The 17,244-nt window shown below is 45.2% G+C and overlaps 2 protein-coding genes across 4 annotated transcripts in view; both read right to left on the bottom strand.

The window, feature by feature from the left end:
- Positions 1-2,317: 2,317 nt before the first annotated feature.
- Positions 2,318-4,227, bottom strand: nppcl (natriuretic peptide C-like). The gene is made up of 3 exons (XM_055047860.1): positions 3,968-4,227; positions 3,107-3,273; positions 2,318-2,968 (listed from the first exon to the last, which is right to left on the bottom strand). Exons 2-3 carry the CDS (start codon positions 3,203-3,205, stop codon positions 2,654-2,656), a joined length of 414 nt encoding a protein of 137 aa, XP_054903835.1. The 5' UTR covers positions 3,206-3,273; positions 3,968-4,227; the 3' UTR covers positions 2,318-2,653.
- A 2,782-nt stretch (positions 4,228-7,009) lies between these two features.
- ncapd2 (non-SMC condensin I complex, subunit D2) overlaps positions 7,010-17,244 on the bottom strand; it is a 30,027-nt gene continuing 19,792 nt past the window's right edge. For 2 of the 3 annotated variants that reach the window (XM_055047909.1, XM_055047910.1), the window contains exons 26-32: positions 16,422-16,599; positions 16,227-16,321; positions 15,197-15,277; positions 14,443-14,626; positions 8,439-8,601; positions 8,224-8,343; positions 7,010-7,275 (exon numbers count right to left, since the gene is read on the bottom strand). In XM_055047909.1, the coding sequence (XP_054903884.1) occupies positions 7,193-7,275; positions 8,224-8,343; positions 8,439-8,601; positions 14,443-14,626; positions 15,197-15,277; positions 16,227-16,321; positions 16,422-16,599 (904 nt within the window). In that variant the 3' untranslated portion in view covers positions 7,010-7,192. Of the gene's footprint in view, positions 7,276-8,223; positions 8,344-8,435; positions 8,602-14,440; positions 14,627-15,196; positions 15,278-16,226; positions 16,322-16,421; positions 16,600-17,244 lie in introns of those variants that run through there. The other variant, XM_055047911.1, reaches the window with a different exon arrangement.

The raw sequence follows: 17,244 nt of genomic DNA, 5'->3' as shown, positions 1-17,244 counted from the left end.
TAAGTTTTAATTATATATTTGAAACATTACTTCTGGGAAGATCAATACATGTTGTGAGTCGGAGCATGCATGTATACAGCCATTGACTTAATCTTTCCACAAAATACATAACCACATAATCTCATAATTATTATGTGATCATAATAATAATAATATTAATATAATAACAGTTATATTTTACTGAAATTATCTTACATGGAAAATATATACAATATACTATCTTTTACCTGCGGGTGTCAGCTTCACGTAGGTGTGTAGTGATGGTCCGCAGTAGCATCTTCAGCCTGTCTAGCTTTCTGAGAGGACAAACTGACGTTTCTTAGTCCTCTCCAAAGCAGACTCTCTCATTGCCGGTGCAGTGAAGTTATTCCAGGCAAACAGGGAAGGAACAGCTCCACTTTTAAGGCGGCTCGTGGTGGATCCGCTAACAAAACCTCTGGTGTGAAGTGGCGGCTACATAGAAAGTCCTCCCCGTCTTTATGCAAAAGTCCGGACCTTCATCTCTTCGATCGCCTGGATCCACTGCCTCCGTTGGTCCGGGTCCGTCGGGAACGCATGATATGACAGATAAGGCTGTTTTCTTGCTCTACATGAACAACCAGGGACTGAACAAAAACAACTGCGCCGAGACTGAGCCATTTTCCTAGCCTTTTAATGCTAACGTTATAGCCACCGGAAGTTGTCCAACCCCACATCCGCTTTCAAACCCGGAAGCGTGAAAAAGGTCTATGGGGGTTCCTCCTATTTAATACTTCTGTTTCTCTAGTTTAGGTTATTGCAAATAATTGAAGTTGCTTTAACTTTGCAGATGATGTAAAGCTCTACATTAAAATGTCAGCAGGTGACTATGAACACATTCAAGCGTTGACAAGATGCATAAAGCAATTAAAGGAAGTGATATGTGAATGTATCTTTATCCATGTGAATAAATAATAACTATCTTCTGACCTAAAGAGAAACAATCAAGAGTTAGCACTCAGCTTTAATTATTACAGCCAGAAACTAGTGATTAGGCCAGAAACATGAAGCTTTGGAGACACATAAGGAAAGTTACAAAGTCGGCCTTCTATCACCCGCAGAGCATTTCCAAAAGTAAAAGACTAATGTTCCACCAGTATCTTGAGAAACTCATTCATGCTTTTATAACAAACTGCAATCAGAAAATTGCAGTTGATCCATAACGACGCAACTCATATTCTCACTAAAAGATAGAGCTTCTAGTTCTGAGAATATACTTTAAAATACGTTAGTTGCTACGTATTGGCTGAGTTGTTGTCGTACTAACCCTCCAGACCACTCAGGTCTTCAGGTTTATGTCTGCTCTGCATCCCCAGAATCAGAACCAAACATGGAAAAACAGCATAAAATTCAATGATCCTCTGTCTGAACAACTGCAAAAATCCTGAAACACTGATGTCCTTTACATCCAACTTTTTACTTCCTCTTTTTTTGACAGTACAATGTAACATTCTTTGTTTGTGTGGTACAAATGAGTCCTCTGTATGTCATCCTGTTTTAGAGGCTTGAGGCAAACAGCAAGCGCATACATGCACCTCTGGGAAAAACTAAGAGACCACTTAAAATGATCAGTTTCTTTGATTTGACTTTTTATAGGTTTATGTTTGAGTAAAAGGAACATTGTTATTTCATTCTATGAACTACTGACAATATGTCTCTGAAAATACAAGCAAAAATTTAGTATTTATTTGCAGAAATGGTCAAAATAACAAAAAAGTGTTTTCAGACCTCAAATGATGCAAAGAAAACAAGTTAATATTCATTTATAAACAGCAATACTCATGTTTTAACACAGGAAAACATTAGTATTCAATGGGGTACAGAGCAGTGCTCTCAATTTTTTTCAGAGCTACACACATATATATATATTTATATATGTATATGTGTGCACTGACTCATATCTGTACTCTACAAGAACATTTGCCTCATATCGCTGTTGGCAGGCTCATATGTAAGCATGTTCTACATGTAGAACCACATCAGCTCCGTCTCCCAGACATGAAATTGTTTTCATTTCCCCCCCACCCCCGTTGGGAACTTAGCTGTGTTGGCAGTGCAATAAAGTGGTTTGGACGTGGCAGCAGGTCCAAGCAGCAGAATGACGGGGGAAGGAGTGAACTTCTTCCAACAGCCACAAGAACATTCAATAAATCATCAAGTTAAAACAAGATGTCATGAGGATGCAAATCTCCACGCTGAAGGAGAAATTGAGATGACAGGTGTCAATAGGGAGTGAACCATGTGGGCTTTGCGAGTGGGCAAGAATTGAATTTCTATGAGCAAGAAAGCAGAACACCCCAAATGTCAAATCCATTTATTCATGCAAATCATAAGTGAACATAAAAATAAACTGCAGATGCTTTACAGGTGCCATCGTCTTTGGATCTCCACGTCTTTGTTACACACAAAAAAGTCAAAACGTGTCTACATTTACTGTGAGGATTTAATGATAACAAAGCTAGGATGTTCTAATACTGGAATGAAGTGTGAGGCATCTGATCTACGCTGGTTCAAACCACACTACACCAAACTACAGAGAAACTACATGTAAACATCCTGTTTCTGCAGGTGAATGCCTGTGTGTGAGTGTATCTAAGAAGGATGCGCCCAGTCTCATCTTTTTCTCCTCTCTCCACTAACAGCCAAGTCCGCTCATGGACCCGATCCGGTCCAGTTTCAAGCCAAAGCATCCTTTGTTCCATCCCCTTCGTGACCTTTCTGGTTCTGCTTCCCTCTGCATGGCCAGCGCCCCCTTCAGCAGCCGGAGCCAGGGGGTCTCCGGCTGTGTCTGGACGTCAGCCCACTTAGGGTACTCAGCTGCTTTGACCCCAGAGGAGGAGGAGGCAGCGGCGGCAGCAGTGGACTGATCCTCCGGCTGGCTATTCAACATGTTGTCCAGGTCGTCCAGGGTCAGGAGGTCATTGTAGCGCTCCAGAAACTGCTCCAGAAACTACACAGAGGGAAGGGAAAGAAAGAAAATCTAATTTTCAGGGCGTGCACAAGGGGGAATAATTCAATCACATTTCATTTTCCTCCGCTGCTCCACTCTGTATTCTCCTCAGTCCACCTGTTTTCCCAGCCGGCGTACCTGCGCAGCATCAGGAGCAGGATGGAGAGCGCGAGCCTCTGTCACCTCAAAGGGAGTCAGGAGGAGCAGAGCGGCACACAGCAGCACGGGGTGCAGCATGGCAGCGGGAATAACGGCAGCAGAGACGAGGACCGGAAAACGTGCTGCTTGCTGCAGAGATCTGAACGCTGAGAAAAATATGAAGAAAATATGAAATTCATGAATTTCAAAAACAAACATCGTTTTTAATCAAGATATCACGTTTTCTGTGTACTTTGAGACAAACATAGAGTCATGCATGTAGTGTATGTGACATAAACATAAACAGGCTGCCTCTGGCTGAGGAATTTAAGATTGCATTTAGTCCAAAAAAACAGAGGCATCCAATATAATTTTTTGTGTGTATGTTTATTTTAGAGATGTAATCTTTGGAATAAAACAAATGCTTTACTGCATTTACATATAAACTAAAATTTTAGCCAATTAAATCTACAGCTGTGGCCAGGTTTAATTAAAAACATTTTTTAAAATTCAAATAGAAACCAGCTGTCAAGAAGTAGTAAAAAAAAAATAGGTGACCTTATTAAATTGATTATGTTTTTATTCCAGGTTAAACATAACTAAGTGATTTAAATAAAATAATTTAATGGTGTGATTTAAATTAACTTTAGCTGATATGATGTATCCAGAAATATTCTGTGGTCATTCAAAATGCATCTTTATTTTGTCTGTGGATTTACTTTTTTAATGACTTTGTTTTTTCTAACTTAACATATCTGTGCTCAGACTCATTTCGTTGAGTTTTCATAAACATAATCCCAACTAAGAAGATATAAACTGCAATCAGAGTGAAAATGAAAGGATGAAAGTAGAAAAGCTCACCTGATGTTTGTTTTCTCTCGGAGCGCTGGCTGGGTGTCTTCTCCTCTCACAGACTCTTCTCCATTCCCACCTTCTCGGACTCTCAGCTCCTCTCACTTGTTGGCACCTGCTGGGAGCATCAGTTTCTCACTCGGCTGGCTCCACCTCCTCCTCGCTTCCACGCTCTGATGGAATTGGGAGGGCGATGCTAATGATGAGAATGATGATGATTGTCTTGCTCTTGCGTCTGTCTCCTGGATGTTGGGGCTTCAGCTGGGATGCTGCAGAGTTTTTGTAGAGCCAGAGATGCCTCCCCCTCTCCCCCCACCTCCCTTTCATCTTCCTCCGCCTCATCTTCTTTTCTTTGGAGTGATGTCATAGCCTTGTTGGAGGGATTGATTGTCATTGCCAAGGTGACTGAATGTGTGGTCAGCGCTCTGCAAACCAAACTTCTGCCAGAGTGCTGTACAAGCCGAGGTCAGAGGCCAGCAGGCGGCTTTGGCCTCATCACTGTGACCTGTTTACGATCAGGTAACTGGCAGGGAGAGGCTTCACGCAGTCCAGTCACGACTTATCCTGAATTTTACATTTCTCATGCACTAACAGCCCTCTGAGCATATTAGCATCCTTCTTTCCCTTTGTCTCTGTAGTGTTTCCCAGCGTGCGCTGACCTCCCCCTCTCTGCCGGGTAACTTACAGTCTGCCAGTGCCATCTGGTCCTTGTACCCCCTGCTGCTAAATTACAACATTACCACAAGCGGCTGCAGGATCCAACACACCGACCTTAAAGTTCAGCAGCCTGTGATTATTACAAGTAAATAAACCTCATTCTTCATCGTCGCCCAAAGCCGGGCGAGCAATCAGACGCATCCGCGCTGATTGCCTCATTTGTTGCAAAGTCCACTGTCACTTTCATTTGCACTCTCAACCCAAATTGTCCTCAGATAAACACACCGTTACCCCCGCTGTTGTGAGCGTCTTTACATAATGTTTCAGAAAAATGCGCCCCTCTCATCTTTTTTGGAGAGGACACTGTGTGGGAGGCGGCGTAGGAGAACAGCGAGAGAAAGAGATTAGTGATGATGGTGGGGTTTGAACTACAGCAGTATATGATGTCAGTGGAGCGCTGGAGGAAAAGTAGGCAGCAGAGTAGGAGGAGGAAAGGAGAGAGAGAGAGAGGGAAAAAACACACCAGGCTGAGAGCTGAGGGAGATCAACAAAAGAGATTGATTACAGGAGGACAGAAATGGACAGAAAGACAATGAGAAGTTTATCAGAGAAAATGAAAAACATTTTAAATGACATTTAAAGTACATCACTACTGAGGAATACAGGGAGAATTGATCTCTTCAGTTAAAGAATCAACTTTGATTTTCACAGAACTGTGAAAAGTATTTCCTCCCTCTTAACAAATTTCTTCTGTTTCACTTTCGTATGGAGTTAATTTCCTGTCAAAACGTTGCAAAGAAGTAAAACATGTTTCAGAAACTGTCCGCAAACACTGACGACTAAAACCTGCTGCAAAGAAATAAAACATGTTTCAAATACAAAATAATCTTTACAAACAGTTCTCTAGTACAGAATTAACTCTTCTTGCATACGTTGAACTTGTGAATGAAAAACTGAAAAGTCAAATTAACCAGGCCCTTCAGAGTACAATTTAAAATAAATAAAAATCAGAGGTGAATTTTCTGGGTTGCTGTGGATTATTCCCCTATTAGAGGCTTCAGGATTTCCTGATAGATTTAATAGTTCCAACAACAGCAATTCACCCCAGTACTAAGGAAACAAAGCAGCTCCATATCACCACACCACCATCACCATGCTTAACTGGTGGTATGGTTTTGTTTCCAGAAGACGTGTTCCTTCAAAATAGTTTCATTTCCCCTCATCAAAAAATCCATCTCCAAACACATATGGGATCATCTAGAGGTTTCTTGGCTATTGAGAACCTTTCAAATATTTTGGTCAGCACTAGTTTTGGTATTGAAATGCTCTGAAAAGTGCAATTTTACTTTGTCTCTATGTGTCTCATATTTTGTGAAGCAAAGTGATGCAAGCCTGGTTTTATGTTATTCTAGGGTCTTTGTGACCTCCTTGATGAGTCAGCATTGCTTTTTAGGAGTAAATTTGTAGGCCAGATGTTCCTGTGAATGTCCCAATATCCTAGGAAATGGCTTTGCAGCTCTTTCCAAACTAATAGATATCTTGTTTGATGTTTAATTTCTTTAGACGTTTTCTTGGATTTTTTTTCAGCCATGAAAACGTCAAGAATACAAACATTTAGATGAGGTTCAGGAGGAAAAAGGTGTTTTTTTTTTTTACAGAACTTTATGTAATTGGGGATTAAAAAAAATGTAATGAATAGGCATAAAAATGCACAATGCTGTCTGGACAAGCTGCGACAACCCCTGAAACAGCCTGTCCAAACACACAAAACAAGCAGACATTCACAGCTGCTTCAAACAGCACTATAAATTAAGATGACTTCACCTCGCAGACAATACTTTTGTGTCTAGAGAAGTTATAATGGCAGCTAGATTCTCACCAACATGTTAAACATGCAACAGTTTCATGGTTCTTACACAGAAATCTAAATCATCCACTGCAATTCTATTACCTCAAATACCTCATATTCATTTAACATTTCAATGCATTCTAGAGTAAAGTTCAACCCACTGATATCAAGTTATTGTGACAGCCTGCTGTATTAGTGTCAATGCTGATAGTAGTTGTGCTCTTTCAGCCACCTAATGTGCAGTGTGCAGCAACAGGTAGGAAAGGAGCTGCACTTTATTTGTACAGCTGGCAAAAAACTCCCACACCTGAACGGTCTGGTGGAAAATGAGGTGGTTTTAAAGCTCCAACTTTATGAATTTGTGGAACCAATGACCAGACAAAACCAATAATTGAGTCAAAGCCAATTATTGAAGTATTACTGATCGATTCATCTAGCTGGACATATAGGTTTGAAAAAATAAAAGTTAAATACTACAGCTTTGACACTTGAAATCTGTCTTTATATTGTGTAAAAGATGTGAGTGAGACAATGAACAACAGAAATTAAAACAAGACCCAGGTTTATTAAAAAGGATTTCTAATCTGTCATTAGCTGCATCATCAGACTACAAAAGCTTAAAGATAGGCAGTAAAGTGGATAAAACAAATATACAAAGAGTTAAAATTAAATCGCTGATTATAAAATATTAAGAAGGCAGTAAAAAAAAAAAAAAAACAGAAAGGAAATCAGTTTCTGAGGCGAGTTCGGCGTGATGTGCGGGAGATTGGCGTCGTCACTTTGGGGGTCTCACTCTCTGCCATGACAGCATCTGAAGGAAGATAAAAGCTGAGTGAAATATTTCTGCAGAGTATTTAGTCTTGGGTGGAAATGCATTTTTTTAATTGATTTTTTAAGACATTTTTATGAAATCACATCAAGTTGATTATATAAATAGAAATAAAAAGTAAGATGGTTGCAGACAAATTCAAATTCCTCCCATAAAAAGAAAAAAAAACAAACTCCCACCGGATAAAATCTGAAAAAGTCACAAAGCAATAATTCAAATACAATCATTTAACATAATGATTGTATTTAATCAAAAACTTCACAAGAAATTATTCCCAAATTAAAAAGTACTGAACAGATCAACCTTCTGAGAACGTTTATACCCACATAAAAGGTTCTGAGCGAATTTGCAGTAGATTTTATGCTACCATTATCAGCATGTTTACAGGAATTATTTATTATATATGTCAGATTTTACCGTCAAGGTCTGCTCTGCCTGTAGATCTTGGACTACTTCTTAGCTAATAATAAAAAAGAAGAATCCTGTCCACTCATAAACCTTCAACACTGGTGTTTGTTGCATTTGGTCCAGTAAGTCTGAACTCAGTTGTTTTGACCTGAAGGAACTTCTTCTGATAAAATTTTATTCACAGCACCAATTATAAAAATACAGTAAACAAAGAACTTTGTTGGGCAATTAAATGAACACAAAAGCTTCGCTAATGAGGCGCCAAAGGAAGTCACAATATTGAATTAGCTTATTCAATAAACAAAAAGTTTTTTGGCATCTAATTTGGACAAAATTATTTAACATTTATAATATTTAATGGTCAATACAATAAGACTAATATATTAAATCAATAACTGAAAAACAAAATCACTCATGTGAAAGTAAAACAAAGAAAAAAAGAAAAAAAATTGCCAATATAGATTTTTTTTTAATTACACAAACTGAAAATATTCTAAAACAAATAAATCCTGGCAGTCTCACCATCCTCATCCTCCTCTTCGTCGCTGCTGAAGGTGATCACTGGTTTCTTTGACTTGCGTGATTTTTGAGGAGTTACAAAACTGTCATCGCCGTGGCTGGAGACCAACGACTTTGTTTGACCTGTAGGGAGGAAACATATTTCCTTAGTCACAGTCAGTTTTTTAAATATAAATTTTTTTAGTTTAGGAAACGGAGTAAAAGCTGTGACTTCAGACCTCTCCTTTTCTGACGGCCTCTGGTGGGTAGCAGTGTGCGACTGCTGGTCTTTTCTGCAGTTCCTTCTTCCCCTTGGTTCTCTTCCATCTCAGGACTTTCTACGTTCTCCAAGCCCCGGGTGTGAACCGCTGTCAGCCGCTTCTCAAAGTCATCTATCTGGGCCTGATTGAGATATTTATGATTACTACAAGAATAAAAATAAATCGAAAGTTACATATGTAACTACGGTTCTATGAATCCCGGATGACCGCCAGAGGGCGGTGCTGAAAGCACTGAATGTTCCCTTCGCGCATGCGCCGTTCGAGTAATAATGCCAAAAGAGTCACACCTGTGACATATCGGATGATCAATCAGAGGCTATATAGCATGACGTCATCCGATGCTCTGTTCCTACAGAATCTTCTCGCGAAATGCAAGGATTCTGAGTGACAGAGAAGCTCTGGCGGTCATCCGGGATTCATAGAACCGTAGTTACATATGTAACTTTCGTTCTATTTCATCCTACTGACCGCCAGAGGGCGGTGCTGAAAGCACTGAATGACGAATACCAGCGATGTCACAAGGAATCCGAGCACGCACCTCACTGAGAAGGCCCAGAAGACCCTTGCAAGAGAACCTGGTCCAGAGGATGAGAGGATGCCACATTCACGTTGTAAAACCTAGTGAATGTGCTCGGAGAAGCCCACGACGCAGCAGCACATATAGCTTCCAGTGGAACTCCTCTCAAGGCGGCCCAGGAGGTGGAAACGCTCCTGGTAGAGTGCGCCGTCACGCCGACTGGCTGGGGATGGTGCCCCGCAGCGTAGGCGTGGCAAATGACATCCACAATCCAATGGGAGAGACGCTGTTTAGACAGAGGACAACCCAATCGAGGGCCCCCATAGCACAAGAACAGCTGGTCTGAACGTCGTAAGGCAGCAGTGGCTGCAAGATAGGCCTCCAGTGCCCTCACTGGGCACAGCAACTCAGGACCATCACCAGCGTCCCCTGAGATGGGCCGGAAACGCGCCAATTTCAACGGCTGGTTACAATAAGAAGGAGAAAACACCTTTGGGCAAACGCCGGGTTCGGCCACAAGGTGACACCAGAGCCATCCGAACTCCACCTCAGGCACGATGGACTGACAGAAAGAGCATGTAGCTCACTGACCCTCTTAGCTGAGACAATAGCCAACAAAAAGGCAGTTTTACATGACAACCATTTGAGGTCCGCCTGAACCAGAGGCTCAAATGGAGGGTGGCACAGAGCACTGAGGACCAAGGACAGGTCCCAAACTGGTGCTCGCGGGGCCAGTGGAGGGCGCAGCCTACGAGCACCACGCAAAAAAAGAGAAACAAGATTATGGCTCCCCACTGTACGGCCATCAATCTCAGCATGACAAGACGATATAGCTGCCACATAGACCTTAAGTGTCGAAGGGGAGCGGCCCTCATCAAGAAGGGACTGAAGAAACTCCAAAACAGTGGGAACCGCACAGGTGACCGGATCAACATTACGGGCAAAACACCACCGGGAAAACAGACGCCATCTGTTGTCATATTGCTGACGAGTGGAGGATGCCCTCGCACTCAAAATAGTGTGCCTGACAGGAGCCGAATACCCAGTCAGCTGCAGTTCAAGCCTCCCAGTGGCCACACCCACAGCCGGAGGCGGTGAGGATTGGGATGCCATATCTGACCCCCCAACTGAGACAGTAAATCCCTCCTGGGCGGGAGACACCACGGGACACCGTGACACAGACTCCGTAGAAGTGGGAACCACGGTCGTGCCGGCCAACACGGAGCTACCAGCAACATCCTGTGGCCCTCCTCGAGCACCCTCCGAAGAGTCGGCCAAATCAGGGAAAGGGTGGGAAGGCATATAGGAGGACCCTGGGCCAAGGATGGGCCAAGGCATCCTGGCCCAGGGCACCGGCGGCCCCTGTAAGGGAAAACCACAGAGGGCAATGAGTCGAGGCCTCTGTGGCGAACAGATCGACCTCCGCCTGACCGAAAAGGCCCCAGACCAGGCGGACCACGTCGCTGTGGAGGGACCACTCTCCCGGAGCCGGCGCCTGTCGGGAAAGGGAGTCCGCTACCTGATTGCACAACCCCGGTAAGTACACCGCCTGCAGGGTGGACAGGTGAACCGATGCCCATACCAGGAGATCCTGGGACTCCTTCAGAAGCTGCGCTGACCTGGTGCCACCTTGGTGGTTGATGTGGTAGACAACAGAGGTGTTGTCCGACCGAACCAGGACATGTCTCCCCTCCAGGCGGGGCAAAAAATGCCTGAGAGCCAAATGTACAGCACGCAGCTCCAACACATTTATATGCCTGGAGCGATCCCGCGGACACCAGCGGCCCCGAACCGCCTGGTGTTGCCACACAGCGCCCCATCCCACAGAGCTGGCATCTGTCGTGACCACCTCTCTGCGACACACAATCACACCCATGGACACACCCCTGGACAAATAGGTCCTGTCTCGCCATGGACTCAGGGCGCGAAGACACAGCCATGTCACCACGAGCCTGCGGTGCCTGTGAAGCCTGGGATCCAGGTTCCAGCTGTTGACCCACCTCTGCAAAGGGCGCAGCGAGAGCAGACCCAAGGGCACAACCCGAGTAACCGATGTCAGTTTGCCCAGCAGCTGCAAGAAGGCAACGTAAGGAAGGGCCCTGCCCAGCCTGAATCGACTCACCAGCTGGAGAATGTTGTCCACCCTCTGGACAGACGGGTAGGCCATCATGGAGGGAGAATCCAAACGCACTCCAAGAAAAGTGGTTGTCTGCGATGGAATCAGACAGCTCTTCTCCAAGTTCACCCGGAGGCCCAACCGGGACACATGAGCGAGCAGGCGACTCGTATCGTGAGAAGCCTGCTCTCGAGACGGGGCGCAAAGAAGCCAATCGTCGAGGTATGGCATAACCTTCATGCCACGGGCCTGCAGAGGAGAGAGGGCTGCCTTCACGCATCGAGTGAACACCCTCGGGGAAAGGGAGAGGCCGAACGGGAGCACACGGAACTGCCAGTGGCGACCCCGATAGGCAAACCTCAGAAAACGACGATGATCTGCCGCAACAGGTACATGAAAGTAGGCGTCCGTAAGGTCGATTGAGGTAAACCAGTCCCCCTTCGTCACGGCGCGAAGAACCTCTGCCGTCGTGAGCATGTGGAACGGCAGGACCTTTAAACACTGATTGAGACCCCTGAGGTCCAAAATGGGACGAAATCCACCAGTCTTTTTCGGCACGAGGAAGTAGGTTGAATAGTAGCCTCTGGGTTGCCGCAGAGGATCCACCGCCTCGAGTGCACCCTTGGCCAGGAGGGCGGAAAGCTCCTGGTCCAAGGCCTGAGCTTTCACCGGGTCGGTGATGACGGTCTCCCTGACCCGGCGTGAGATGTGAGGCCGCCGTCGGAACTGTAGCCGGTATCCATGGGTCAGAGTGGCAACCACCCACGGATCCACAGCAAGAGCAGCCCAGTAACTGAGCTGCCGATGAGAAAAACGTCCGACGGCCGGCCCGGTGGAGTCACTTTCTCTCCCCAAGGCCCCTAGGGGCTCTGTGGGTGGGGCGGCCAAAGTCTGCGGCCCGGGAGTGCCTGGCTGGTTAACGGACCGGCCCACGAAAATCCCTCCTGGACCTCTGCTGCACCGCATGAGGCCGAAATCCACCAGGCCGATCACACCCCTGAGGCGGCGGCCGAATGCTGGGGCCAGCCGACGGGCGCCTCGGACCATGAGGAGGAGGGGGCATCCCCCTGCTGAGGCCTGAAAGCTGCTGCCTAGTCTGCCGCGCCTGAACAGAACGTTGCAGTGCATCCAAGGCAGCAGAACCGAATAACTCCCCTGGCACCACAGGAACATCACGGAGGGTCCTACGGCATGGTTCAGTCAACGTGGACTGAGCCAGCCAGACCTGTCGACGAGCCTGGACTAGAAAAGACATCACACGCCCAAGCTCCCTGGTCATCAACGCAAAGGCCTGAAGCGCTGCATCGCTAAAGCCAACAGCTGCATCAGCCCCACTGGCATCCTGAAGGGACCCAGAAAGGGCAAACATGAGGTGCGCCAAGGAATTGCCAAGGCGGCCAGCACGCGCTCCGGCATTATATGCTTTACAGAGGAAGCCATCCGTAATACGACATTGAGCCCGCGGGCACCGAACATCATCACGCAGGGCCTCGTCAGGGGACACGATGAGCGAGGCAACAGCAGGTTCGACTGCCGGCATGCGATCCAAGCCTGCCGTAACCGACTCGTGCATAGCTGCCAACACCCGACCATCGGCGGAGAGACGTGAAAAGGCCCTAGGGTCCCGCCAACAAGCATGCAACTCCCTGAGGTACTCCTCCGATGGAGGGACAGAAAAGGGGGTAGGGGCACGTCCGCGCCTGAAAAAAGCACTGCCAGGAGCGGACTCCGTCATCTGCGGGACATCCAGCTGCAACTGCCCCAAGGCCATACGCATGACGTCCTGCATGGAACTGCCACCAGAGCCACTAGCCGCACTCTGAGACGAAGAGCGTGAGCCGGTCTCCGAAGCGCGGGATGACTGTGCTTCTTCCTCCTCATGCCGAAAGTGAGAGGCAGAGGCAGCCAAAGACAGTACATCCTCCTCCACGGCCAACTCCGGCATAGGCGGGGAAGAGAACCCATCCATGGAAACATCCACCTTCTGAGGTGCCTGAAGAAGGGACTTCATCTCTGCCAATTCCGCAGACAAACGCTCAACCATCGTGGAAAGACCCTGGTCAGACTTAGCTCGCCTCTTCTTAGGAGGAGCTACGGAGGCTGCAGCCTCGGTCCTGCGCTTAGAGCGCCTAGCCGTGGCAACCTGCCCAGAAGGTGGAAGGTCACCGTCACGCTCTGGGCGTAACTGGGCCAGACGAGCAACCCTCACAGCATGGGGCATGTAGCTGCAGTTCATGCAGGGATCGCCCGACAGGGCCTCAGCCAGGTGATCATGCCCGAGGCAGGCAGGGCACCGGTCGTGCCCATCATCCGCCTGAAGCACAGCCCCGCAATCCGCACAACAGTGGGAGCTATCCATAGCGCCGCTGTCCCACCACAGGCAGACAGAACCGACCACGATTGGGAGAGGGGGCGGAGAACGCAACCGTCACCAATCACAAGAAAAGAGCAACAAAGGAGCTGACACCGTCAGCTATGCCCAGAACAAAGGGCAAGGAAAAAATCAAATCGGGAGAGGGGGCGAAAACGCAGCCGTCACCAACCAAACCCGGAGGGGCAACACGCAGCCCAATCCAGAACAGGAGGCTTGCTAAGATCGGGAGAGGGGGCGAAAACGCAGCCGTCACCAATCAAAGCAGCAAACGAAGTCAGGTGAATCCCACACAAAACTACAAACACAAGATCGGCTGAAACTGGGAGAGGGAGCGAGACGCTACCGTCACCAGTCACAGAGAGATGTTTTAATAATAACACAGACCAAGAATGGGCGAGGGGGCGTGAACGCCGCCGCGGACCAAAATCCAAAAACTCGGGAGAGGGGGCAAAAAGGGCACCCGTCACCAATCAAAGCAAAAAACAAACCGGCCGAAAGGTTCGGCTAAAATTGGGAGAGGGGGCGAGACGCAACCGTCACCAATTAAAGCCAAACGGCAAACTGAGAAAGGCTAACACCGTTAGCGTAGCTCCAACAAACAGTACCGTGAATCGAAGATCCGTCGCAGCCCTAGGAGGGCGACACACCGCTACTCCGGCCAACAGGCAATCGGGCTTCCAACGACGGCGAAAAGATCCAAAAGGCCGATGCCATGCAAAGCGAACCGCACGCGAGAAGAAAAGAGGAACAGAGCATCGGATGACGTCATGCTATATAGCCTCTGATTGATCATCCGATATGTCACAGGTGTGACTCTTTTGGCATTATTACTCGAACGGCGCATGCGCGAAGGGAACATTCAGTGCTTTCAGCACCGCCCTCTGGCGGTCAGTAGGGATGAAATAGAACTTGTTAAATAAAGCACATGAGTAGCTTAAATGAGCAATTCGTACACCTTAAATTGAGGTTTGGCTCCACGACGAAGCTTGGCTATGATGGTGAGCAGAGGCTGGTAGACTCCGGATTCGGTTAGTTTGTCACTGTAACATTCCCAGCATTCCTGCAACCTCTTAAAGCCACGCTCACACATGGAGAGCAGGGACAGGGACATGGCCAAGTCACACCACTGGCGCTCGGTTCTGCAGAGACAAGAGCATGAAATGAGAAGTTGAGGGATTAGAAAATAAACCCATTACCAACATAATGCACAGTAATTCTAGACTGAACAAAAAAAAAAAAAAAAAAATCATTTCTGATAAACATGTCGTTGCTCTGACATTTGGACCTAATCTCATTTCCAGGAACCTTTTATGTCCAAATTCAGTTTTCCATTATATAATATAAAATGTCCTTCTGCGTATGGATAAAGAATGACTCAGAGGCTGAAGCCCGGCCAGCCCAGTCATTGCATCTACTCTCAAACTACACATGAGGCCGTTTTTCCATGACAAAAGCACTGAATAGGAAGATGTCAGCCTACATGACTGGTGAAGCAAACCGTGAACTTGATTTAATTGTTAAACTCTCTTTCTCAAAGTAAAAAAAAAAAAAAAAAACACCCACTAATTATCCACACATCCACCCCCACACCTCACACAATGAAATGCTGTAGGACACTTTCAGAAATTAGGAGTGAAACTATTCGAAAGAAAAAAAAATGAAATCACCCAAAGAGGCAGCAGCAGAAAAACAAGGCAATTTATACTCACTTTGCAGTCCGGAAGCGCTGACACAGTTTCTCCACCAAAGATTCAGTTTGCCTCTCTTTAGTGATGTAGGAGAATAGCTGTCTGTGAAAACACCCAAAACTTCATTTAGCACATTCAGAGCTTGAAATGCTTCTATCCAAAATAAGGATGAAACAATTAACTGTGGTTAATCAATTACTGAAATCAACTAGCTTAGTAATCAATTGTTTGCTGGAGTATACAGACTCAAAAAAGGCAATTTGCTTAAAAAAAAAAAAAAAAAAACTGTAAAAATGCAAAACTACACAGAAAAATCTATACATTCTGAACCTTTGTATTTAATTTCAGCCAAACCTCCTCAAGTGACAGTTTTCGCTTCACCCAGTTCAAATTTATTACAACAATGCTGTTATTGCCATTTAGGCAATAAAATATTCATTCTCTTATTTAAAAAGGAAGCGGATAATTTTTTATAAGTATCCTTTAATGTATTTCTATTGTACTATGGAAAAGGCTTAAGTGGTAAAATGAAAAATCTGCAGAATGTGTCATTTTTTCTCTTCAGATTAACCATTAGAATAGTCTATAGATTAAGCAATTATTAAAATAAGTTATTTGCATCATTAGTCCAAACCTTAAATTGCTCTACATTATTCTGTAGGCACAGTGAAAAAGTGTAAAAGTATTCATATCTGTTGAAACATCAATGTATGTTTGTGAATTTATTGTGACAAATCAAAGTTGCACTTAATTTTGAAGTGAAATGAGAAACATTTGTTAAAACCAATTCAAAATAAAAACCTAAAAAGTTAAATGTATGTATTCAGCATAGCCAAGAAGAAGACTTTGCAAAGAATGGCAAAATGTCTTCATGTGGATGTGCAAATTAACTTGAGCTCAGCCTCGATAGAGAGGATCCGCATAGTAATTTCATAAAGTCTCGCCACGGTTTGATGCAGATCTAAATGTGTGCTTGGTTATTTCTACAAGAATGAAGGGGTGTCAATACTTTTACAAGGAAGTGAAGAAACAAGGTTTCTGTGCCTCTCACTTCATGATGGTGTTGAAGTCCTCGGAGCTCATTCCTCTCTCTGGATCCGAAAGGCGACTGATGATGTCTGGCAGCAGGTTGTAGATGGCGTTGTCCTGATGGACGACAAATAAAGTTAAAAACCTTTCAAAGCCGCCAGGTTCCACTACAGCTTCTGTGTAGCTGTCGTGTGTGTGTGTGTGTGTGTGTGTGTACCTTAGTGGCCAGCTCATTGAAGAAGTTTAGAGCCAGACTGGTGATATGCGGCTCTGGGTCAATTAGCAACACAGCGACCTCACTGACTTGGCCTTTGACCTTTAGCACATCCTTAAGGACCAACTGAGTAAGAACTGTCACAGCTGTCTGCCTCACAGATGGGACCTCATCACTCAACCTAAACATAGAGAGGGGAGGGGAAAAAATGAAGTTAACGACCCGAGAGTCAGTGCTTTACATTTTTAATAATAATTAAAAAAAAGCAATCAGAAACAGAAACCAATTTAAAAAAATCAATATTCAAGACAACACCCAACATGCATAGTTGCTCCCACAAACAGCCCAGTTTAGGCATAACCACAAAGCTGTGAAACAATTTACATACCACATAACATCGCTGCTGGCCTTATTTGGCAACAAGAACTCTTCATCATCTCTGAAATAAAGTGCTGGTATCTGTCCAATTTTAAACTAGACACTCCAACTGTTATATTTCTTGAACATTTACATTCCAGTTGTTTTTTTGGAAATACTTATTTTTTTCAAAAATATTTAGGGAAGGTGTATAAAAGTTCACAAAAGCATCCTTGTAAAAATGCAAGGATGCTTTATTGAGAAACCTGAAATTAGATACCAAATAGTTATTTTCAGCTAATAGAACTACAGCACTAGGTATACTGATAAGATACAATAAGTAAACGCGAAAGAAAAGTCACTTCTTATCAGCTTTTCTTCAGATAAAAAGGTAAAAGTCATCCAAAACTTAAAGTGACACCCTATAGGCTGGTTGCTTACAATGGGACTGGACAGGTTGCGGCGGGGC

Source organism: Poeciliopsis prolifica, unplaced genomic scaffold (assembly GCF_027474105.1).
Source record: "Poeciliopsis prolifica strain line A6 unplaced genomic scaffold, Auburn_PproV2 SCAFFOLD026, whole genome shotgun sequence".
Classification (NCBI taxonomy): Eukaryota; Metazoa; Chordata; class Actinopteri; order Cyprinodontiformes; family Poeciliidae; genus Poeciliopsis; species Poeciliopsis prolifica.
This window is presented reverse-complemented; position numbering and strand designations above follow the sequence as displayed.